We start from the raw sequence: 26,468 nt of genomic DNA on the forward strand, positions 1-26,468 counted from the left end.
GTCAGACACCCAGTGATTGTGAACACAATCTCCCACAGTCTGGTACTTACCCCAGTTTCTGGATTTTACACTCCGGGTTCCTCAGAGCCTCAGACACCAGTTTCACTCCTGAATCTCCCAGTTTATTCTGCCCAAGTCTAAACACAATCAGACAGATTGATGAACAAAGTGATTCAAACCGTGGGTTTGGGGGAATTTCTCTTGCTCGAATATTTCAGGAAACATTAAACCCTTCAGTAAATCACTGATCGGAGGTCCCATCACAGTAATTGCCCCTCACTGCCCAGCTCCAGCGTATTCACCAAATGTTGGTAATTTAGTTTGTCGGTGTGACCCTGTAAACTCTCTCATTTCCAGATGGCTAAACAAAATGTTCCTAACAGAAAAGCAGAAATGTCAATGGGACACAGTGAAATAGCCCCACCCGAGCTAAAGGGATGGGGAAGAGAGATCCCACAAGAAGAGTGGAGGATGGGAACAGAGAAACCACACTTGAAAGGGTGATGGTGAATAGAGATCCCACAGGAGGAAGGGGATGGGAAAGAGAGATCCCCCAGGAGGAAGTCAGATGGACGAGTGATCCCAAAGGAAGAAGGGTGATGGGGAAGGGATATCCCGCAGGAGGAAGTGGGATGGGGAAGAGAGATCCCATGGGAGGAAGGGGGTTGGGAAAGAGGGAGCCCACTGCAGGAAGGGGGAAGTGGAAGGGAGATCCAACAGTAGGGTTGGGGAGGAGAGATCCCACAGGAAGAAAGGGGGTAGGGAAGATAAATCCCACCAGAGGAAGGGGGATGGGGATGAGAGATCCCAAAGGAGGAATGGCGATGGGGAAGAGATAAATCAGCAGAGGTAGGGGGATGGGGAACAGATCCCACAGGAGGAAGGGGGATGGGTAAGAAAGATCCAGCAGGAGGAAGGGGGGGAAGAGAGATCCCACAGGAGAAAGGGGGATGGGGAAGAGAGGTCCCACAGGAGGAAGGGGGATGGGGAAGAGAGATCCCAGAGGAGGAAAGGGAAGGGGAAGAGAGATCCCAAAGGAGAAAGAGGGATGGTGATGAGAGATCCCAAAGGGGGACAGGGAATGAGGTAAAGTTATCCATCTGGAGGAAGGGAGATGTGGAAGAGAGATCCCACAGGAGGAAGGGGGATGGGGAAGAGAGATCCCACAGGAGGATGGGGGATGGGGAAGAGAGATCCCACAGGAGGATGGGGGATGGGGAAGAGAGATCCCACAGGAGGATGGGGGATGGGGAAGAGAGATCCCACAGGAGGAAGGGGGATGGGGAAGAGAGATCCCACAGGAGGATGGGGGATGGGGAAGAGAGATCCCACAGGAGGATGGGGGATGGGGAAGAGAGATCCCACAGGAGGATGGGGGATGGGGAAGAGAGATCCCACAGGAGGAAGAGGGATGTGGAAGAGAGATCCCACAGGAGGAAGGGTAATGGGGAAGAGAGATCCCACAGGAGGAAGGGTAACGGGGAAGAGAGATCCCACAGGAGGTAGGGGGTGGGGAAGAGAGATCCCACAGGAGGCAGGGGGTGGGGAAGAGATAGATCCCACAGGAGGAGGTCGGATGGATGAGCGATCCAAAAGCAGGAAGGAAGATGTGAAGAGAGATCCCAAAAGAAGAGTGGGGGATGGGAACATAGGCCACACACGAGAAAGTGTGATGGTGAATAGAGATCCCACAGGAGGAAGGGGGTTGGGAAATTAGATCCAACAGCAGGTTTGGGGAGGAGAGATCCCACAGGAAGAAAGGGGTGGGGAAGAAAAATTCAAATAGGGGAAGGGGGATGGGGAAGAAAGATCCAGTGGGAGGAAGTGGGGGAAGAGAGATCCCATAGGAGTAAGGGGGATGGGGAAGAGAGGTGCCACAGGAAGAGGGGAATGGGAACAGAGGCCCAACAGCAGGAAGGGGGATTGCGAAGAGAGCCCGGAGGAGGAAGTCGGGTGGACGTGCAATCTCAAAGCAGGAAGTGGGATCTGTGAGGATTCCACAGGAAGTGGGGGGATGGGAACAGAGACCCCACAGGCGGAAGGTGGAAGGGGAAATGAGATCCCAGAGGAGGAAGGGAGATGCGAAAGACAGATGCCATAGGAGGAGGGGAATGGGTACAGAAGCCCATCAGCAGGAAGGGGAACGGTTAACAGGAGGAGGTTGGATGGACGAGCGATCTTAAAGCAGGAAGTGGGATGTCGAAGGCAGATCTCACAGGAGGATGGGCGATGGGGAATAGGGATCCGACAGGAAGAGGAGGGACGTGGAAGAGAGATCATACAGGAGGAAGGGTGATGGGGAAGCAAGATCCCACAGGAGGATGTCAGTTGGGGAAGGTACATCGCACAGGAAGAAGTGGGATGGGGAATGGGGATCCCACAGGTGGATTGCTACCCATGTCACGTGCTAGTGAGGCTAGAAATAGGAAGATAATGCAGCTAAATACGTGGCTGAGGGGATGGTGCGTGAGGGAGGGGTTCATGTTTCTGGACAATTGGGCTTTCTTCCAGGGGAGGTTGGACCAGTTCGAATTGGACAGTTTGCACCTGAACTGGAGGGGACGAATATCCTTGCCGGTAGGTTAGCAAGTTCTGCTCCGGGGGTTTTAAACTAGATTGCAGTGGGAGGGGAACCAGAGTGTTAGAGCAGATAGTGAGGTGGAGGAGGATAAGGGTCATGCGAGGACTGCTTGTATAGACAGATATCAATGGTTTGTACGTGACAGAAATGTTCTCAGGTGCATCTATTTCAATGCAAGGAGTTTTGTACGTAAGGCCGATCAGTTTACGTCGTGGATTGGCACATGATGATTTTGATATTTTTGCTATTAGTAAGACTTGGTTGCAGGAGGGGCAGGACTTATAACTATATAACCATATAACAATTACAGAATGGAAACAGGCCATTTCGGCCCTTCTAGTCCGTGCCGAACGCTTACTCTCATCTAGTCCCACTGACACGCACTCAGCCCATAACCCTCCATTCAATTCCTGTCCATATACCTATCCAATTTTACTTTAAATGACAATCCCGAACCTGCCTCTACCACTTATACTGGAAGCTCGTTCCACACAGCTACCACTCTCTGAGTAAAGAAATCAGCCCTCGTGTTACCCTTAAACGTTTGCCTCCTAACTCTCAACTCATGTCCTCTTGTTTGAATCTCCCCTACTCTCAATGGAAAAAACCTATCCACATCAACTTTATCTATTCCCCCTCATAAGTTTAAATATCTCTATCAAGTCCCCCCTCAACTTTCTATGCTCTAAAGAATAAAGAGCTAACTTGTTCAATCTTTCTCTGTAACTTAGGTGCTGAAACTCAGGTAACATTCTAGTAAATCTTCTCTGTACTCTCTCTATTTTGTTGACATCTTTCCTATAATTCGGTGACCAGAACTGTACACAGTACTCTAAATTTGGCCTTGCCAAAGCCTTGTACAATTTTAACATTACATCCCAAATCCTATACTCAATGCTCTGATTTATAAATGCCAACATACCAAAAGCTTTCTTCACCACCCTCTCCACATGAGATTCCACCTTCAGGGAACTATGCACTATTACTCCTGGATCACTCTGTTCTGCTGCATTCTTCAATGCCCTACAATTTACCATGTATGTCCTATTTGGATTATTCCTACTAAAATGTAGCACCTCACACTTATCAGCATTAAACTCCATCTGCCATCGTTCAGCCCACTCTTCTAACTGGCCTAAATCTCTCTGCAAACTTTTAAAACCTACTTCATTATCCACAACGCCACCTATCTTAGTATCACCCAGTACAGATCCCTGAGGCACACCACTAGTCACTGGCCTCCAACCTGACAGATAGTTATCCACCACTACTCTCTGGCATCTCCCATCCAGCCACTGTTGAATCAATTTTACTACTTCAATTTTAATACCTAACGACTGAACCTTCCTAACTAACCTTCCATGTGGAACCTTGTCAAAGGCCTTACTGAAGTCTGTATAGACAACATCCACTGCTTTACCCTCGTCAACTTTCCTCGTAACCTCTTCAAAAAATTCAGTAAGATTTGTCAAACATGACCTTCCACGCACAAATCCATGTTGACTGTTCCTAATCAGACCCTGTCTATCCAGAAAATTATATATACCATTCTAAGAATACTTTCCATTAATTTACCCACCACTGACGTCAAACTGACAGGCCTATAATTGCTAGGTTTAATCTTAGAACCCTTTTTAAACAATGGAACAATATAAACAATACGCCAATCCTCCAGCACCATCCCCGTTTCTAATGACATTTGAAATATTTCTGTCAGAGCCCCTGCTATTTCTACACTAACCTCCCTCATGGTCCTAGGGAATATCCTGTCAGGATCCAGAGATTTATACACTTTTATATTCCTTAAAAGCTCCAGCTTCACGTTCCGAGGTTCCATTGTTTCAGACGTGATAGGGGGTAGGGATGAAAGGGGGAGAAGTGGCATTACCAGTCAGGGAGAATATCACAGCTGTGCACAGACGGGACAGCCCGGAGGGTTCGTCTATAGAGGCCATATGGGTGGAGCTGAGGAACGGGAAAGGTGTGACAACACTAATAGGGATGTATTATAGACCGCCCAATAGTCAGAGAGAATTGGAGGAGCAAATCTTTAGAGAGTTTGTAGACCAATGTAAGAAACAGGAAGTTGTAATCGTAGGGGATTTTAACTTTCCACATATTGATGGGGATGCCCATTCTGAGAAAGGTTAGATGGCGTGGAGTTTGTCAAATGTGTTCAGGAAAGTTTTCTAAATCAATATCTTGAGGTACCAACGAGAGAGGGTGCAGTACCTGATCTCCTATTACGGAACCAGACATGTCAGGTGACAGAAGTATGTGTAAGCAAACATTTTGGGTCCAGTGACCATAATGTCATTAGTTTCAAGATAATTATGGATAAGGATAGGACTGGTCCACCAGTTAAGGTTCTGAATTGGAGAAGGGCCAATTTTGTGGAAATAAGATAGTATCTGGGAAGAGTGGATTGGGATAAGTTGTTTTCTGGCAAGGATGTGTTCAGTAAGTGGAACACCTTCAAGGGTAAAATTTTGAGAGTGCAGGGTTTGTATCTTCCTGCCAGGATTAAAGGCAAAGTTAACAGGCATAGTGAACCTTGGTTTTCAAGGGATACTGGTGATCTGGTTAAGTAGGTGTTTAGCAGGTATAGAAAATGTAAGGGATTACGAAAGAAGGAAATCAGGAAGGCAAAAAGAAGACATGAGGTTGCTTTGGCAGATAATGTGAAGGTAAACCAGAAGGGTTTCTACAAGTATATTGAGAGTAAAAGGATAGTAAAGGACAAAATTGGTCCCCTACAAGATCAGAGTGGTCGTCTATGTGTGGAGCCTCACGAGATGGGGGAGATCTTAAGCAGTTTTTTTTGCATCAGTCTTTACTCAGGAAACTGGCATAGCGGATATGGAATTAAGGCAAACAAACAGTAGTGTCATGGAGCATATAGAGATTAAAGAGGAGGAGCTGCTTGCTGCCTTACAGTGAATAAAGGTAGATAAATCCCCCGGAACTAACATGATATTCCCTCGGACCTTGAGAGAGACTAGTGTAGAAATTGCAGGGGCCCTGGCAGAAATATTTAAAATGTCCTCAGCCACCGGTTTGGTGCCGGAGGATCGGAGGGTAGCTCATGTTGTTCCGTTGTTTGAAAAAGGCTCCAAAAGTACACCAGATAATTACAGAGCAGTGAGCCTGACATCAGTAGTAGGTAAATTATTGGAAGGTGTTCTGAGAGATCGGATATACAAGGATTTGGACAACCAAGGGCTGATTAAAGATAGCCAGCATGGCTTTGTTCATGGTAGATCATGTTTAATGAATCCTGTAGTGTTTTTCGAGGAGGTTACCAAGGATGGATGTGAAGGACAGGTTGTGGATGTTGTCTACATGGACCTTAGTAAAACATTTGACAAAGTCCCACATGGGAGGCTAGTTCAGAAGGTTCAGACGCTAGGTATCCATGAAGAGGTTGTCGATTGGATTCGAAAGTGGCTGTTTGGGAGAATACAAAGAGTGGTAGTGGATGATTGCTTCTCAGACGGGAGGCCTGTGACTAGTGGTGTGTCTCAGGGATCTGTGCTGGGACCATTGTTGTTGTAGTCTTTATGAATGATCTAGATGATAATGTGATAAATTGGATCCGCAAGTTTACTGATGACACTAAGATTGGAGACGTTGTGGACAAAGCTTGCAGAGGGATCTGGACCAATTGGAAAAATGGGACTGAAAATGGCAGATGGAATTTATATCATATAACTTATAACCATTTAACAATTACAGCATGGGAACAGTCCATCTCGGCCCTTCTAGTCCGTGCCGAACGCTTACTCTCACCTAGTCCCACCTACCTGCACTCAGCCCATAACCCTCCATTCCATTCATTTCCTGTCCATATACCTGTCCAATTTTACTTTAAATGACAAAATCGAAACTGTCTCTACCACTTCTACTGAAACTCGTTCCAGACAACTGCCACTCTGAGTAAAGAAGTTCCCCCTCGTGCTACCCCTAAACTTTTGCCCCTTAACTCTCAACTCATTCCCTCTTGTTCTAACCTTCCTTACTCTCAATTGCAAAAGACTACCCAGGTCATCCCCCTCATAATTTTAAATACTTCTATCATGTGCCCCCTCAACCTTTTACACTGCAAAGAATAAAGACCTAACTTGTTCAAACTTTCTCTGTAACTTAGGTGCTGAAACCCAGGTAACATTCCAGTAAATCTCCTCTGTACTCTTTCTATTTTGTTGACATCTTTCCTATAATTTGGTGACCAGAACTGTACACAATACTCCAAATTTGGCCTTACCAATGCCTTGTACAATTTTTACATTATATCCCAACTCCTATACTCAATGCTCTGATTTATAAAGGCCAGCATACCAAAAGCTTTCTTCACCACCCTATCCACATGAGATTCCACCTTCAGGGAACTATGCACCATTATTCCTAGATCACTCGGTTCTACTGCATTCCTCAATGCTCTATCATTTACCATGTATGTCCTATTTGGATTATTCCTACCAAAGTTTAGCACCTCACACTTATCAGCATTAAACTCCATCTGCTATCTTTCAACACACTCTTCTAACTGGCCTAAATCTTTGAACAACAAGCTTTGAAAACTTTCACTATCCACAACGTCACCTATCTTAGTATCATCCGCATACTTACTAATCCAATTTACCACCCCATCATCCAGATCATTAATGTATATGACAAAACACATTGGACCCAGTACAGATCCCTGAGGCACACCACTAGTCACCACTATAATGCAGACAAGTGTGAGGTGTTGCATTTTGGAAGGACAAATCAAGGTAGGACATGCACGATAAACGGTAGGGCACTGAAGAGTGCGGAGGAACAGAGGGATCTGGGAGTTCAGATACATAATTCACTGAAAGTGGCGTCACAGGTAGACAGGGTTGTAAAGAAGGCTTTTGGCATCCTGGCATTAATAAATCAAAGTACTGAGGATAGGAGTTGGGATGTTATGCTGAGATTGTATAGGACATTGGTAAGGCCAAATATGGAGTATTGTGTGCATTTCTGGTCACTGAACTATAGGAAGGATATCAATAAGATTGAAAGAGTGCAGAGAAGATTTACTAGGATGTTGCCGGGTCTTCAGGAGTTGAGTTACAGGGGAAGATTGAACAGGTTAGGACTTTATTCCTTGGAGCGCAGAAGAATGCGGGGAGATTTCAAAGAGGTTTACAAAACTCTGAGGGGTATAGACAGGGTAAATGAGAATAGGTTCTTTCCACAGACGTTAGGAGAGATAAATTACAAGAGGACTTGGCTTCAGGGTGAAAGGGGAAAGGTTTAGGGGGAAATTCTTCACTGAGATAGTGGTGAGAGTATGGAACGAGCTGCCATCTGATGTGGAAAATGCGTACTCAAGCTTTAAGAATAAATTGGATAGATGCATGGATGAGAGAGGTCTGGAGGGTTATGGACTGGGTACAGGTCAATGGGACAAGCGGAATAAAGTTTCGGCACAGAGCAGAAGGGCCAAATGGCTTGTTTTCTGTGCGCTCGTGTTTTATGATTTTATGATTCTATGAAGGGGTGTGGGGAGGAGAGTTCACTCAGGCGGGAAGATGGGGAAGTGATATCCCACATGTGGATGTGGGAAGGGGAAGAGAGATCCCACAGGAGGAAAGGGGAGGGGGAACAGCGATCCCACCGGAGGAAGGGGGATGGGGAAGAAGGATGCCACAGGAGGAGGGGGGACGGGGAAGAGATATCCCAAAGGAGGAAGGGGGATGTGGAACAGAGATCCTATAGGAGGATGGCGAATAGGGAAGAGAGATCCCACAGGAAGAAGTGGGATGGGGATGAGCAATCCGTCTGGAGGAAGGGGGATGGTGACGACAGATCCCACAGGAGGAAGGGGGATGGGGAATAGAGATCCCACAGAAGGAAGGGGAATGGGGAATAGAGATCCCACAGGATGATGGGGATGGGGACGAGAGACGAAACAGGAGGAAGTGGGTGGGGAAGACAGAGAAGCAGTTTCAGCGACAGGTTGCTATCGATGCAATGCTCCTCAGACAGGATGAAGAGGTCAATACTCCCCAATGCCATTAGGCTTTACAATTCAACCGCCAGGAGTAAGATATGTTAAAGTGACGGGGTTGATTGTATTTAATGTATTTAAGTAAACTACTTAAGAACTTTTTAAAAGCTATTATTAATGCTTTTTGAGAGAGTGATTTAGATGCATATCATATTTTTACTGACTTAAGTATTGTATGTAATTAGTTTTGTTACAACAAGTGTATGGGACATTGGAAAAAATGTTGAATTTCCCCATGGGGATGAATAAAGTATCTATCTATCTATCTATCTATCTATCTATCTATCTATCTATCTATCTATCTATCTATCTATCTATCTATCTATCTATCTATCTATCTATCTATCTATCTATCTATCAGAGGAGGAAGAGGGATGGGGAAAATAAATGCTACGGGAGGAAGTGAGATGGGGAAGAGAGATCCCACAGGAGGAAGGGGGATGGGGAAGAGAGATCCCACAGGAGGAAGGGGGATGGGGAAGAGAGATCCAGCAGGAGGAAGGGGGATGGGGAAGAGAGATCCCACAGGAGGAAGGTGGATGCTGAGGAGAGATCCAACAGTTGGAAGGAAGTGGGAGTGGGAACAGAGAGGCCAGAAGAAGAAAGGTAGATGGGAAAGCGAGATCTCACAGATGGATTGCTACCCGTGCCACGTGCTAGTGAGGCTAGAAATAGGAAGATATTGCAGCTAAATACGTGGCTAATGAGATGGTGCATGAGGGTGGGGTTCATGTTTCTGAACAATATGGCTTTCTTCCATGGGAGGTGGGACCAGTTCGAATTGGACAGTTTGCACCTGAACTGGAGGGGGACTAACATCCTTGCCGGTAATTTAGCAAGTTCTTCTCCGGGGGTTTTAAACAAGGTTGCAGGGGGAGGGGAACCAGAGTGCTAGAGCAGATAGTGATGTGGAGGAGGATAATGGTCTTGCGAGGTTTTCAAGGGATATTGGCGATCTGGTTAAGTAGGTGTTTAGCAGGTATAGGCAACAAGGGACAAATGAGATACTTGAAGAGTATAGAAAATGTAAGGGAATACTAAAGAAGGAAATCAGGAAGGCAAAAAGAAGACATGAGGTTGCTTTGGCAGATAATGTGATGGTAAACCCGAAGGGTTTCTTCAAGTACATTAAGAGTAGAAGGATAGTAAAGGACAAAATTGGTCCCCTACAAGATCAGAGTGGTCGTCTATGTGTGGAGCCTCACGAGATGGGGGAGATCTTAAACAGTTTTTTGCGTCAGTGTTTACTCAGGAAACTGGCATAGCGGATATGGAATTAAGGCAAACAAACAGTAGTGTCATGGAACATGCAGATATTAAAGAGGAGGAGCTGCTTGCTGCCTTACAGCGAATAAAGGTAGATAAACCCCCGGGCCAAACATGATATTTTCTCGTATCTTGAGAGAGACTAGAGTAGAAATTGCCGTGGCCCTGACAGAAATTTTTAAAATGTCCTCAGCCACGGGTGCGGTGTCGGAGGATTGGAGGGTAGCTCATGTTGTTCCGTTGTTTGAAAAAGGCTCCAAATGTACACTAGATAATTACAGGCTAGTGAGACTGACATCAGTAGTAGGTAAATTATTGGAAGGTGTTCTGAGAGATCGGATATACAAGGATTTGGACTGCCAAGGGCTGATTAAAGATCGTCAACATGGCTTTGTGTGTGGTAGATCGTGTTTAATGAATCCTGTAGTGTTTTTCGAGGAGGTTATCAAGAATGCATATGAAGGAAAGGCTGTGGATGTTGTCTACTTTGACTTTTGTAAGGCCTTTGAAAAGGTCCCACATAAGAGGTTAGTTCTAAAGGTCCAGACACTAGGTATCCATGGAGAGGTTGTAAACTAGATTCGAATTGGCTGAGTCGGAGAAAGAGAGTGGGAGTGGATGATTGCTTCTCAGACTGGAGACCTGTGACTAGTGGTGTGTCTCAGGGAGCTGTGCTGGGACCATTGTTGTTTGTTGTCTATATCAATGATCTAGATGATAATTTGATAAATTGGATCAGCAGGTTTGTGGATGACACTAAGATAGAGGCGTTGTGGACAGCGAGGAAGGCTTTCAAAGCTTGCACAGGGATCTGGACCAACTGTAAGAATGGGCCAGGAAATGGCAGGTGGAATTTAATGCAGTGAAGTGTGAGGTGTTCCATTTTGGAAGGACAAATCAAGGTACGACACACCCGATAAACGGTAGGGCACTGAAGAGTGCGGAGGAACAGATAGATAGATAGATAGATAGATAGATAGATAGATAGATAGATAGATAGATAGATAGATAGATAGATAGATAGATACTTTATTCATCCCCATGGGGAAATTCAACTTTTTTTCCAATGTCCCATACACTTGTTGTAGCAAAACTAATTCCATACAATACTTAACTCAGTAAAAAATATGATATGCATCTAAATCACTATCTCAAAAAGCATTAATAATAGCTTTTAAAAAGTTCTTAAGCCCTGGCGGTTGAATTGTAAAGCCTAATGGCGTTGGGGAGTATTGACCTCTTCATCCTGTCTGAGGAGCATTGCATCGATAGTAACCTGTCGCTGAAACTACTTCTCTGTCTCTGGATGGTGCTATGTAGAGGATGTTCAGAGTTTTCCATAATTGACCGTAGCCTACTCAGCGCCCTTCGCTCAGCTACCGATGTTAAACTCTCCAGTACTTTGCCCACGACAGAGCCCGCCTTCCTTACCAGCTTATTAAGACGTGAGGCGTCCCTCTTCTTAATGCTTCCTCCCCAACACGCCACCACAAAGAAGAGGGCGCTCTCCACAACTGACCTATAGAACATCTTCAGCATCTCACTACAGACATTGAATGACGCCAACCTTCTAAGGATATACAGTCGACTCTGTGCCTTCCTGCACAAGGCATCTGTGTTGGCAGTCCAGTCTAGCTTCTCGTCTAACTGTACTCCCAGATACTTGTAGGTCTTAACCTGCTCCACACATTCTCCATTAATGATCACTGGCTCCATATGAGGCCTAGATCTCCTAAAGTCCACCACCATCTCCTTGGTCTTGGTGATACTGAGACGCAGGTAGTTTGAGTTGCACCATATCACAAAGTCCTGTATCAGTTTCCTATACTCCTCCTCCTGTCCATTCCTGACACACCCCACTATGGCCGTGTCATCAGCGAACTTCTGCACATGGCAGGACTCCGAGATATATTGGAAGTCTGATCTGGGTTTTAGATACGTAAGTCCCTGAAAGTGGCGTCACAGGTAGACAGGGTTGTAAAGAAGACTCTTGGCATCCTGGCATTCATAATCAAAGTACTGAGTATAGGAGTTGGAATATTATGGTGAGGTTGTATAAGACATTGGTGAGGCCAAATTTGGAGTATTGTGTGCAGTTCTGATGAAAGGAAGTAGGAAGGATATCAGTAAGTTTGAAAAAGTGCAAAGAAGATTTACTAGGAAGTTGCTGGGTCTTCAGGAGTTGAGTTATAAGGAAAGATTGAACAGGTTATGACTTTATTCCTTGGAGCATAGAAGAATGAGGGGAGATTTGATAGAGGTTTACAGAATTATGAGGGTATAGACAGGGTAAATGCGAATAGGCTCTTTCCACATAGATTAGGAGAGATAAATATGAGAAGACATGGCTTCAGCGTGAAAGGGGAAAGGTTTAGGGGGAGCATTAGGAGGAACTTCTTCACTCAGAGGGTGGTGAGAGTGTGGAACGAGCTGCCATCCGATGTGGAAAATGTGGACTCACTCTTCAGCTTTAAGAATAAATTAGATAGATACATGGATGGGAGAGGACTGGAGGGTTATGGACTGGGTGCAGGTCAATGGGACTAGCGGAATAAGGTTTTGGTACAGACTAGATGGACCGAATGGCTTGTTTTCTGTGCTGTAGTGTTCTAAGATTTTATGATTCTATGGGGAGGAGAGTTACCACAGTCGAAATGGGGATGGGAAACAGAGATCACAAAGGAGGAAGGGGATGGGGAAGTGAGATCCCACAGGAGGAAGGGAGATGGGGAAGAGAGATCCCACAGGAGGAAGGGGGATGGGGAAGAGAGATCCCACAGGAGGAAGGGGGATGGGGAAGAGAGATCCCACAGCAGGAAGGGGGATGGGGAGGAGAGATCTCACAGGAAGGGGGGGGGGGTGTGGAAAAGACGTCCCACAGGAGGATGAGGAACGAGTAATAGAGAGCCCACAGGAGGAATGGGGATGGGGGCAAGATTCCAAAGAATGGAAGGGGGTTTGGGATGAGAGGTCCCACAGGAGGATTCCAAGGGTAAACAATAACCCTACAAGACGAGAGGATGCAGAATTTTTTTGTATGTGTGTGTTGGGTCTGAACAGAGCCCCAGAGGAGATGTGCCCTCGCTCTTTGCGTATCTGGAAGTGAGCAAAGTCACACACGGGGAATGACAGTGGGAGGAAAATCTCACAATGGTATTTCTTCCCTTCTCACTGGGACAGTGTGCTGACGGTCTCTTGTCCCTCACCGGGAAGGGGGTGCGAATCTCTGACCCATCTGCTGCAGTCAGTGTCGGTCTGCGTGTCAGTAACAGTGAGAAGGAACATTGTCAATGGACTTGTCACAGGCAGTCAGAAACACGGCCATTCCTGTGATTTACTACCATTAAACCAATGGCCGTTGTTCACTGATCTGATGAAGTCTCCAACATCCCTTCACAAGGAACCACAGAACCCTCCCGTCCTTGGGGAATTACCGACCGATCTCATGGGCATTTGTCACAATTCTTCACAATCTGATTTACTACACATTTACCGAAATTCCTTTACATTGAAACAACACAATGAGACAGTTTCATGGTTCAGAGTGAGAGACAAACCAAGTTACCTCAACTCCTGGCACTTGTGCAGCCCGGGTCCCAGCCGCTGGATTCCTTCACACTGAATGTGGCAGTCCTGCAGGTCGAGGTGTTTTATTGTGTCACAGAGTCCGATGACATGAGACAGGACCACGCAGTCAATCGGGGTCAGAGTAATTCCACTGAATGAAAGTGTTTCCACAGATCCCAGTGCGGCCTGAGCCAATCCACGATTCTGAGACTCAAACAGGTAGTGCAATGTGTTCAGGAGGCTCCTTCTACCAGCTTCACTCCATGTGTTTCGAATCTGCCGTTTAAACTCCTCCTTCACCCAGTCAATCACCCGGCAGGTTGTTTGATGAGGAAATGGACCCAGAAACTCCTCCAGACCCCGAGCTGTCATTGGGGAGGAGAGACCAGCAACAAAACGGAGGAATACCTCAAATCGCCCATCTGTCGTGCTGTGGACTTCTGTAAGGAATTTCAGGATATCCCCGGGATGTGGATTCAAGAATTGTGCGACTGCAGCTACAAACTCTTGGATGGTGAGGTGTGGGAATGTGTACACCACACTCCGGGCAGAATCGTGTCTCTCCAAAAGCTCCATCAGGAACCCGGACAGGAACTGGGAAGGCTGCAGATTGTACCTGATCAAATCTCCACCTGTAAACACAATCTTCTTCTCGGACACTCCTCTGAAGGCCATCTGACCAGCCCTGTGTAACACATCACGGGGGTTCTCAATCTCACGGCCGTGGTTTTTCAGGATGTTGTAAATATAGTAGGAGTACAGTTGGGTGATGGTCTTGGGTACTCGTAGTGGGTCCCTGTCTCTTTGTGTGAAGAAAGGGCCCAGTGCCAGAGCGAGAATCCAACAGTAGGAGGGGTTGTAGCTCATGGTGTACAGGATCTCGTTCTCCTTCACGTGTTTGAAAACAGCTTTTGCCACCGTCTGATCTTCAAAATACCTGATGAAATATTCCTTTCGTTCCTCACCAACAAATCCCAGGATTTCAGCCCAGACACTGATGTCTGCCTTTTCCAATAAATGTAACTCAGTGGGGCGGGTGGTCACTAGCACTGAACACCCTGGGAGCAGCTTGCCCTGGATTAAACTGTACACAATGTCAGACACGTTGCACTTGAATTCAGGATCTGTGTACTGTGATTCTGTGTCTCTCCGACCATCAACAAAGTTGATTTTGTCCTTGAATTCATCCAATCCATCGAATATAAACAGCAGTCCCTCTGTGTGTTTCCAGACCTCTCCCAGGATATTCCCAAAGTAGGGATACTGATGCAGAATCAGTTCTTTAAGGTTTATTCTGCAGTTAATGGAGTTTAAATCCCGGAATTTGAAACTGAAGACAAACTGGAACTGTTGGTATATTTTCCCCGTGGCCCAGTCATAAACAATCTTCTGTACCATTGTTGTTTTCCCGATCCCTGGGACTCCGGCCACTGCTGCGGACATCCCGGATTTGTTTCTAAAGACAGATCTTTTCAATTTTTGAAGAAACCTCTTCTTGAATAACTGATCAGTCCGGAGTTTTTCCAGCTCTCTGTGGAGATGTTTCTGTCTCCACTCCTCGTGGTCTCTGCCTCTTGCCAGCAGCTCATGTTCCACCAGTCTCCGATCTCGAACAGTAGAAATGACCGTCAGCTCAGCGTATCGATCAACCAGCTGGAAAACTTTCACCTTCTCCCTCATCAGGATCGTGTTCACTCTCAGTGTTTCAGTCTGTGTCCGCAGAGTCTCCATGTGTTTCCTTTGAACATCTTTGGACGGAGAGAAATAGGTTGTCAATGCCTGATCTGATGAACACGGAGCTCACGACATATTTTCTTTAATAAAAGAATACTCGTTAAAGACATTGTTAGGGTGAAATCGGGTGATCAGAGATTACAGTGTCCGAAAATGAACGATGGCCCAGAAACATTTCTGATCAGATTCAGATTCGCTGTTAAAGGCCCCACTCTCCCCTCTGTTGGTAGTTTGCAGATTCCCCGGTGTTCCAGCGAGCACCAAGTGCACACGTGATTCTGGGGAGGAGAGTGTTGCGTGGAGCGGGTGGTTTCACTGCTTTCACTGCTCAGCTTCTGCTGAACTCTGCAACCCTGCAGAGGGTAACAGTAGGGGGGGGGCATTTACTTGCTCTACTGACTTTTACTTCTCTCACAATGGACCCCATGTTCTTGACACTCCTTTAGGATGAAGCTGTCGGTACTGAGCCACAGAAAAGGAACATAATTTCAGTTTCCTTTTCCAGGCTGAGCCAGTCACGATGTAACACACACCGCACTGGTCTACAGTCTCTTATTCTCCGAGGAGCCGGTACATGAACTCAGGCAATTCCCCGATGATGTGCGGAAGAGCAGGAAGCTGAAGAGGATGGCAGCGGTAATAGGGAACTCTAAAGTCAGGCGGGCAGGTCGGCGATTCTGTGGACACCGATGGTACTTTGCCTCTCAGGTGCCATTGTCCGAAATGTTTCTGGACGCGTCCACAATATCCTGAGAAGGGAGGTTGAGCAGCCAGAAGTCGTGACAAACATTGGTAACAACGACATAGGAAAAGCAAAGGGAGGAGGTCTGGAAAACCGAACACAGGGGGTTAGGAAAAAAGCTGAGGAACAGGACCTCAAAAGTAGTGATCTCAGGATTGCTGCCTGTGCCACCCGACAGTGGCAATAGGAATAGAATGAGGTGCCAGAGAAATGTGTGGCAGAGCATTTGGAGCAGGGGGCAGGAATTCAGATTTCTGGATAATTGGGACCACTTCCGGGGTTGGTAGGACCTGTACAAAAGGCACGGGTTGCACGTGAATCCGATGAGGACCAATATTCTTCCGGGCAGATTTACTGGAGCTGTTGGGAGTGTTTTGGCCGGGGGACTGGAACTAGGACGATAGAGCTGTGGATGAACCCGCAGTTTTACAAGTAGATGATGGGTTTAACATGAATGTAAGGAAGGACAAGCCAATGACTGGGTTCACATACAGACAGAGCAAACTGTTAAATTGTACCACATCCACAACATTCAAAAGGGCGCAGATGCAGGACTAAACGCATTGTATTTAAATGCACGCAACATTCAGAATAAAGTAGACAAACTTTTGGCGCAGTTAGAGATTGGTCGGTATGATGTTGTCGGCATCACTGAGTCGTGGCTGAAAGAAGACCATAGCTGGGAGCTTAACGTTAAAAGATTTACGTCTTATCGAAAGGACAGGCAGGAAGGCATAGGCGTTGGTGATGTGGCTGTGCTGGTTTGAGGTGGAATCACATCTGTTGAAAGAGGTGACATAGGGTTGGAGAATGATGAAGCTTTGTGGGTGGAGATAGGAAACTGTAAGTTTAAAAAAAAGCTTTATAGGGACCCTATATTGGCCTGAAAATAGCGAATGTGTGGGGTTGAGATTGTAAAGGGAGTTGGAAAAGGCGTGTGTTAAAGCTAATGACGCAGTTGTATTGCAGGACTTCAATGTACACGGGGAATAAGAAAATCAAACAAACGTCAGGAGTCTGATCGCAAGAGAGGGAATTTATTGAATTCCCACGAGATAGCGTTTTAGAGCAGCTTGTGCTTGAGACGACTCAGTGAAAGGCTATCTTTGATTGGGTGTTGTGTAACAGCCCTGATCTTATGAGGGAGCTTAATGTAAAAGAACCATTAAGAGGTAGTGATCATAATATGAGTGAATTCATAATACAGTTTGAGAAGGAGAAGCATAATTGACAGTATCAGTATCGCAATGGAATAAAGCAAATTACAGAGGCACGAGAGAGAAGCTTTCCCAGGTAGATTGGAGAAGGATACCAGCGGAGATGGTCGCAATGGAATAAAGTGAATTACAGAGGCACGAGAGAGACATTTTCCCAGGTAGATTGGAGAAGGATACTAGCGGAGATGGTCACAATGGAATAAAGCGAATTACAGAGGCACGAGAGAGAAGCTATCCCAGGTAGATTGGAGAAGGATACTAGCGGAGATGATCACAATGGAATAAAGCGAATTACAGAGGCACGAGAGAGAAGCTTTCCCAGGTAGATTGGAGAAGGATACTAGCGGGGATGGTCGCAATGGAATAAAGCGAATTACAGAGGCACGAGAGAGAAGCTTTCCCAGGTAGATTGGAGAAGGATACTAGCGGAGATGATCGCAATGGAATAAAGCGAATTACAGAGGCACGAGAGAGAAGCTTTCCCAGGTAGATTGGAGAAGGATACTAGCGGAGATGATCGCAATGGAATAAAGCGAATTACAGAGGCACGAGAGAGAAGATTTCCCAGGTAGATTGGAGAAGGATACTAGCGGAGATGATCGCAATGGAATAAAGCCAATTACAGAGGCACGAGAGAGAAGCTTTCCCAGGTAGATTGGAGACGGATACTAGCGGAGATGATCGCAATGGAATAAAGCCAATTACAGAGGCATGAGAGAGAAGCTTTCCCAGGTAGATTGGAGAAGGATGCCAGCGGAGATGGCTGAAGCCTCTGGGAATAGGTCTCAAGTTGCAGGATGGATACGGCCCACGGAGGAAGAAGTTCTCAAGTGACACTTGTAGGCAAACATGGGTGACAAAGGAAGTTAAGGATTGCATAAAAGCTGAGGAAAGGGCATAAAAGATAACAATAGTCAACTAAAAAAGCTATAAGTAGGGAAAAGATTAAATATGAGGGCAGAAAAGCCAATAATATAAAGCAGGATAATAAACACTTTTTTTTCAGTTATATAAAGATTAAAAGGGAGGTGAGAGTCAATGCTGGAACACTGGATAATGTGCAATCTGCATATATCTTCACTGTTCCAGACGCCAGCAGTCTGCGAGTGACAGGCAGTAGGAGTGAGTGCCATTGCTATTACAAAAGAAAAACATCTCGGCACACTGAAAGCTCTTAAGGTGCAAAGTAACCTGGGCGAGATGGACTGCATCCCAGAGTCCTGAGAGAGGTTGCTGAAGTGATGACAAATGGATTGATCATGATCTTTGAAGAATCACTTTATTCTGGCATGGTCCCGGAGGACTGGAAGATTGCAATTGTCACTCTAGTCTTTACGAAGGGTGGAAGGCAAAAGAAGGAAAATTATAGGCCAGTTAGCCAAACTTCAGTGATTGGGACAGAGTTGGAGTCTCTTATTATGGCTGAGGTTTCGAGGTACTTGGAGACTAATGACAATATAAGTTAGCATGGTTTCTGGTAGAATTCATTATGGAAGTAAGAAGCAGGGTGGACAAAGGCGTCAGTGGGTGCCATTTACTTGGATTTTCAGAAGGCATTTGATAAGCTGCCGCACATGAGTCTCCTTAACCAGATAAAAATCTATGGCGTCACAGGAAAGATACTGGCACGTGTAGTGGAATGGCTGACAGGCAGCTGGCAGCCAGTGGGAATAAAAAGGGCCTTTTCTGGTTGGCTGCCAGTGATTGGTGGTGTTCCGCAGGGATCAGTATTGGGACCACTGACTTGCAGATTTCTTGTCAGTGATTTAGATGATGGAATGAATGTATTTGTGGCAAAGTTTGCGGATGATATGAAGATAGGCGGAGGGGTCGGTAGTGCGATTGCAACAGGACTGAGACAAATTGGAGAAATGGGCAAAAAGGTGGCAGATGGAATACAGTGTTGGAAATGTATGATAATGCATTTTGGTGAAAGGAGCGGACTATTATCTAAATGGGCAGAAGGTCCAAGCATCAGAGGTGCAGAACGACTTCAGAGGGACCTCGGAGCCTCGAGCAAAACTCCCAGAAGATTAATTTAAAGGTCGAGTCTGTGGTAAAGGCGGCAAAAAAGAGAATCGAATATAAATGCTGAGCCTTTACAAGACTGTATAGTCAGGCTGCACTACAGGAGTGTTGTCAACAGCTTTTCAGTACCTCTGAAAAGATGTGTGGTCATTAGAGAGAGTCCTGAGGAGATTCAAGAGGATGATTCCAGGAATGAAGGGGTTATCATATGAGGTGTGTTTTGGCAACTTTGGGCCTGTACTCACTGGAATTTTGAGGAATGCAAGGGAATCTGTTTTAAACCTGCAGAATGTTGAAAACACCAGAAAGGGTGGATGTGGAAAGATGTTTCCCATGGTGGGTGTATCCAGAACTAGGGGCCACAGCCTCAAAATTGAGGGGCAATCCTTTAGAACAGGAGAGGAGGATTTTTTGAGCCAGGGAGTAGTGAATCTCGGGAAGGCTCTGTCACAGGCTGCAGTGGAGGCCACGTCCATGGGTATATTTAAGGCAGAAGCTCCTGATAGGTCAGGGCATCAAAGGATAATGTGAAAAGGCAGGTGTATGGAGTTGAGTGGGATCTGGGTTCAGCCATGATTGAACGGTGAAGCAGACTGATGGACTGAACGGCCTAATTCTTGTGGTCTTATGGAGGAATAACAACAAATCTCGGCTCCACTTTGGATCGGAGGTGTGAGATTTCCCTTCCTGGAGTTGGATGTTCAAATTCAAATGACTTGGCTTCAGTTTTGTCAAATCTCCAGTTATTCGGCACCACGGAAAGGGTGTTGTGACAAATCCAAATTGCTTCCTGTCCTCCAACCACAGCAACAAAAACCTGTCTCCCAGAATCTGACAGTCTCTAAAAAAGCCTCTAAAGAGACGTATTCAGACTCTCAGTGTGAAATAACAACAAAAACCTGTCTCCCAAACTCTGACAGTCTCAAAAAAGGCCTCTAAAGAGACGTATTCAGACTCTCAGTGTGAAATAACAACAAACCTGTCTGCCAGACTCTGACAGTCTCTAAAAAGGCCTCTAAAGACACGTATTCAGACTCTCAGAGTGAAATAACAACAAAAACCTGTCTCCCAGACTCTGACAGTCTCTAAACAGGCCTCTAAAGACACGTATTCAGACTCTCAGAGTGAAATAACAACAAACCTGTCTGCCAGACTCTGACAGTCTCTAAAAAGGCCTCTAAAGACACGTATTCAGACTCTCAGAGTGAAATAACAACAAAAACCTGTCTCCCAGACTCTGACAGTCTCTAAACAGGCCTCTAAAGACACGTATTCAGACTCTCAGAGTGAAATAACAACAAAAACCTGTCTCCCAGACTCTGACAGTCTCTAAACAGGCCTCTGAAGACACGTATTCAGACTCTCAGAGTGAAATAAAGGCTTTGAGCTTTCCAGTCCATCAGTTACCTTTCAGATGCTTGGGCACTTCAGATAAACTCCGCTCAGTGTCCATGTAGGCGAACTGGCCGTCACCTGTTCAAACAGATTAACCTGCATGAAGTCTGTTCTGTGTAATACTGTAAATTCATCAGCATTTACATCTGTAACACACAGTGTATTGTTCACCGTACCACGTTCCCGTATTTCATTCAATATTCTGCTCAGCTTCGGTAAATGGTGATGTAGTTTCACAAAGGATTCCCACATCACCCTCCGGGCCCCGGAGCCCTTCTCCATCACCAGATCCAGGAGGAGTTTGGAAGCGCCCGCTCGGTTTCCCTTCTCCGCGAGCTCAGTCACACTCTGTAATGAACAATGGGGAAAATATTGAGGGGCGGAGGGATGTGTGCAAATCTACCTTGAGCATGGACTGACCCAGCTCACCACAAATCAGTGAGAGCCATTGAAGTGTTCATAGCAGGGTAAAGATTAGAAAAAAGCGAACAAGGTCAGACAGGACTTTCTGCGCCACAGATTGCTGGTTATTATCCATTTGGCAAAGTTTAGGTGGAGCAGACATAGTGTGAGTGAGCCAGAGATAGAATGGGGAGCTGTGTCTTTGTGTCAGAGAGGGTTCAGTTAGGAGAGGCGGAGGCTTTAGGTAGATTTTGGGTTATATTTTTTCCTTTTTTCACGGTTAGAACAGTGGGAATGCCAGGCAGGATAGTGGAATGCTCTTCCTATACTGTGTGGCATGATAGGGAGACCTCCAGTGTCCTTGATAACTGCACCTTCAGGAATCGCATACAGCAGCAGCTTCTCACAGACTGTGCTCAGGAATTGGAGCTGGAGCTGCGTGAAACCAGGATCATTCAGGTGGCTGAAATGTTGACTGACAGACTTTACAGGAAGTGAACTATACACAAGGTGCAGGACACAGCTAATTGGGTAACCATCAGGAGGGGGAAAGGGGATAGGAATCCACTGCAGGAAACTCCTCTGTAACAGGTATACAGCTTTCGGTTTCGGGGTATTGCCTACGGAAAACCACGGCGATTATGCCTCGGGCTCTGAGTGTGGCTTTGTGGCTCAGAAAGGGTGAGGCGAGCTGTACTGACAGGGGGAATTCAATGGTTAGGTGAACAGACAAGTGATTCTATTTATGAGAACAAGATGTCTGGAGGGTGTGTTGCCAAGGTCAGGGATATCTTGCATCGAGTCTGAAACTTTCTTAAGGACAGGATGAGCTGTCAGAGGTCGTGGTTCACGTCAGTACCAATGACAAGAGTAGGAATTGTGATGAGGTCCTGCAAAGTGATTTCATGGGGTTCGGGCTAAGTTACAAGGGCAGGTACTCTAGTGCTATCTTCTCAGGATTGCTACCCATAACGTGTGAGTGAGGCCTGGAATAGGACGATAATACAGTCTAATGTGTGGCTGATGAGATGGTGCATTACGGGGGGCTTCAGATGTTGGGATGATTGAGCTCTCTTCCAAGGAAGATGGGACCTGGAGACACGTGATCGTTTTGTACCCAAACTAGTGGGGTACTGATACCCTTGCGGAAAGGGCTGTTAGCGCAGCGTAGGGATGGGGGAGGTGTTAAACTAGAGTTTCAGGAGGATGAAGAACCAGAGTCGATAATGGAGTGACTGTGTGGGAAATACGGTGTTAAGCTGACATACAGAATCAGTACACTAAACATTCTGAAGCTAATGTTCTGAGTTGCGTATTATTTCAATGCAAGGATTATTGTTGGAAAGGCCGATGAGCCTAGAGCATCGGTCAGCACATTGAATTACAGCATAGTAACCATTGATGTGATTTGGTAGGAAGAGGTGCAGGACTAGCCGTTCAGCATTTGAGCGTTCCGTTGTGTTAGAACTGATTCAATCGAGCGGGAGGAATTAAAGAAGGAGAGGTGGCATAACTAGTCAGGAAAAATGTCCCTGCATTGCTGGAGGTCTCATCTACTGAGACTGCATGGGTGAAACTGATCAACAAATGGTTGGGATTATATTATAGAGCACCCAACAGTCAATGGATTTAGAGGATCATATTTGTAGAGAGATCACAGACAGTTGCAAGAAAAAGAAGGTTATGATGTTAGATAATTTTAACTTCCAATTTATCAACTGGGACACCCATATTGTAAAGGGCTGGATGCAACAGCGCTGGTCAAATAAGTTCAAGGAAGTTTTTGTAATTAATATATTGAGGTCATAACTATAGACAGTGCATACTGGAATTCTATTAGGGAACAAGACAGGTGACAGATGTGTGCAGGTAAACACTTTGGATCTATTACCATTAGTTTAAACATCATTATGGAACAAGCTAGGTCTGGTCTTCGGGTTAATACTCTAAATTGAAGAAAGGCCAATTTTAATGGTATCAGAAAGGATCTGACGAAAGTGGATTGGGACAGGTTGTTTTCTGGTACAGATGTGCTTGCTAAGTGTGAGGCCTCCAAAACTGAAATTTTGAGAGCACAGAGTTCGAATGCATAAGTGACCACAAGTACAGAGTTTGAATGTTCATGACGGAATAAAAGGCAAGGGTAAGATACTTAGGGAACCTTAGGTTTTGAGAGATATTCAGACCCTAAGCACATAGCAAGTACAGACTCGAAGGATCAAATGAGGTACTTGATGAATACAGGAAATGCAAGAATTAGTAAAGGAGGAAATCTGGAGGGCTGAAGTACGGCATGAGTTTGCTCTGGCGGTCAAGGGAAAAGAGAACCCCGAACCCTTCATCAAATATATTTAGAACAAAAGTATATCAATGGACAATATTGGTCCTCTTGAAGTTCAGAGTAGGACTTTATGCATGAAGCTGAAAATGGTGGGGGGGATTTAAATTGATTTTTTTTTGCATTCATATTTACTTAGGAGATATACAGATGCTTTAGAATAAAGCAACGCAGCAGTGAAATCATGGACTCTATACAGATTATTGAGGAGGTATTTGCTGTCCTGAAGCAGATTAGGGTGGATAAATCCATAGGACTTTCCTTCGTACCTCGTTTGAGGCTAGTTCAGAGATTGCAGGTGCTCCAGCAAAGGTATTTAAAAGTATTTAAAGGTATTTAAACAGTCAGATGCGGATGTATTGGAGGGTTCTGCTGTTTGAATAAGGCTGTAAGAATAAGCCAGGGAATAATAGGCTGGTGAGCCTGCACCAGTGGTGGTAAAGTTATTTGGCAGGTATTCTAAGGGACCGAATATGAGTATTTGGATGACCAAGGATTAATTACGGATAGTTAACACTTATTTGTGCCCGGTAGATCCCGTCTAACCAATCTTATAGCTTCTCGAGGAAGTTACCAAGCAAATAATGAAAACAAGTCAGTGAATGATATTTACATGGATTTCAGCAAGGCCTTTGAGAAGATCCCTTATGAAATCTTGGGAATAAGATTAAGTTGCTTGGCAGTCATGACATGGTAGTAATTTAGTTTAGATATTGGATTCGCGTGGGAAGCTAAGAGTGGCAGTAGAGGTTTGCTTCTCTGACTGGAGGTCTATGACTAGTGGTGTGCGGCAGGGATCTGTACTGGGTCTGGTGTTGTCTGTCATATATATCAACGGTCCGGATAATAATGTGGTAAAGTGGGTCAGCAAATCTGTGGATGACACCAAGGTAGTGACAGCGAAGAAGGTTATCAGAGCTTGCAGCGGGACATGGAACAGCTAGAAAAAGGTAGAATGGAGATTGGGAGATAGAATTGATGAAGACACGTGAGAGATGTTGCACTTTTTGAGGACAAACCACGATACCACTAAGACATTGAGTGGTAGGACATTGAGCAGTGCGCTTAAACTAAGGTATCAGGGAATACAGATCTGAAATTTCTTGAAATTGTTGTCGAAGGTAGATGGCGTTGTAAAGTTTTTAGGACATCGGCCTTCATAAGTCAAAATATTGAATACTGAAGTTGGGATATTGTGTCGAAATTGATGTTGCAGAGGCTAATTTGAAGCAATGTGTGCACCTACCTCTCGGAAGGATATCAATAAGATTGAACGAGTATAGAAAGAAATACAGATTGTTGCCAGGACTCGAGGACCTGAGATATAGAGAAAGTGTGAATAGGTTAGGACATTATTCCATAGAGTGTAGGAGGACCAAGTGAGATGTGATAGAGCTATACAAGTTTATAAAAGGTATAGAGAGAGTTAGTGTGAAAAGGCATTAACTACTGAGGTTGGGTACGACTGGAATTAGAAGTCATGGGGTAATGATGACTGGTGAACAATAGACAATAGACAGCAGGTGCAGGAGTAGGCCATTCGGCCCTTCTAGTCTGCACTGCCATTCACTGTGATCATGGCTGATCATACACAATCAGTACCCCGTTCCTGCCCTCTCCCCATATCCCTTGACCTCGCTATCTATAAGAGCGCTATCGAACTCTCTCTTGAATGCATCCAGAGACTTGGCCTCCACTGCCTTCTGGGGCAGAGCATTCCATATATCCACCACTCTCTGGGTGAAAACGTTTTTCCGCATCTCAGTTCTAAATGGCCTATCCCTTATTCTTAAACTGTGGCCCCTTATTCTTAAACTGTGAAAGACAATATGAGGAGGAATCAACACGTACAAACAAGCTGGATGAACTCAGCAGGTCGGGCAGCATCCGTTGAAATGAGCAGTCAACATTTCGGGCTGAGTCCTGACTGCATCTGCAGTGTACTTTGTGTTTAATATGAGGGGAACTTGTTCACTCAGAGGTTGCTGAGAGTGTGGAACGTGCTGCTATTGGAATTAGTCAATGTACATTCGATTTGAACATTTAAGATCAACTTGGATGAGTTCATTCAATGGGGGAGTTATGGACGTCTCCAGTCCGGGTGCAGATCAATGGGACTAAGCAGATAATAGGTCAGTGAACACTAGATGGGCAGAAGAGCCTGTTGCTGCACTGTAGAATTTGATGACTATGGCTAGGTCAAACTGTGACAAGGTCACTGTTGATTTTCCCTGGGGTAATCCCTGGTGAACCACAGCAGGATTACACTTCACTGCCAGGCTCCATGAGGGTCCAGTGTCAGCCTACAGCTGGGAACTGGCGGTGAGGAGCAGACAGCAATTCCACGACTATTGTGCATGCATCAGAGACCAAAGTCAACTGGTAGCAATGCTTAGAAGGAAATTTGGAGTGAGACTGTCAGCTGCCTCATGGGGTATTTGTGTTTCCTTGCTACAATTCAGTGTCGGTGGCAACAGGTGAGTGTGCCCAGGAGCATGAAGACCACTGGAAAAGTGTCTCCCATTTGGAATATTTTCAATGACAGTAATGTTGCAACTCTCAGTGTTAACATTATCTGCTGCAGTCATTAGAAACTCCAAATGGAACAATCACGTGCAACAGACAGTACCTTAACCATGAGGCATAATGAGATACTCGATCAAATGAAAGAGCATCAGTAGTTCAAAGGAATGACAATAGTCAAGTGTTGTCTGTTCACGTGACGCAGAGGGGTCCCATGACGGGTGAAGGGAGACCACAGAAATGCGTGGAGAAAGACAAAACAGATAATATGAATTGTGAGACCTCAGAAGCTTCATGACAACTCTGTTCAATGGCCAGTGAGGTCTAACATTGGAAACAAGGTAGAAAGATGAACAGAGTAATAATAAAGTTATTCACTGTCCATTGGTAGTACCCATAACATGTCCTATCACTAAAGTCGGTAGTCAATGTCTGACTGTATCGTAATACTAATAATTAATGTGTTCACACAACTGGAGAGAATCCTGCCAGAGCTTGTATCTGCTGAATAAACTCTCAGCGAGAGAGAACAGCTGTTTTGTTGACCCACACATACCTGTTTCTTTACATTTGTTTTTTTTTTTGAAATTCTGTGAATGCTTTAGAAGGATCTACACTCAGTCTGTGCCCTTCCA

General features: G+C 45.4%; 1 protein-coding gene across 1 annotated transcript in view; it reads right to left on the bottom strand.

Annotated features, from left to right (window-relative positions):
- The window catches only part of LOC140722086 (NACHT, LRR and PYD domains-containing protein 3-like), a 55,935-nt gene that overhangs the window by 14,061 nt on the left and 15,406 nt on the right, over positions 1-26,468 (bottom strand). The window contains 4 exon segments of the mRNA XM_073036880.1: positions 51-137; positions 13,453-15,202; positions 20,583-20,648; positions 20,747-20,918. Of these exon segments, the coding sequence (XP_072892981.1) occupies positions 51-137; positions 13,453-15,202; positions 20,583-20,648; positions 20,747-20,918 (2,075 nt within the window).

The sequence above is a fragment of the Hemitrygon akajei genome, unplaced genomic scaffold, assembly GCF_048418815.1.
Source record: "Hemitrygon akajei unplaced genomic scaffold, sHemAka1.3 Scf000069, whole genome shotgun sequence".
In the NCBI taxonomy this organism is placed as follows: Eukaryota; Metazoa; Chordata; class Chondrichthyes; order Myliobatiformes; family Dasyatidae; genus Hemitrygon; species Hemitrygon akajei.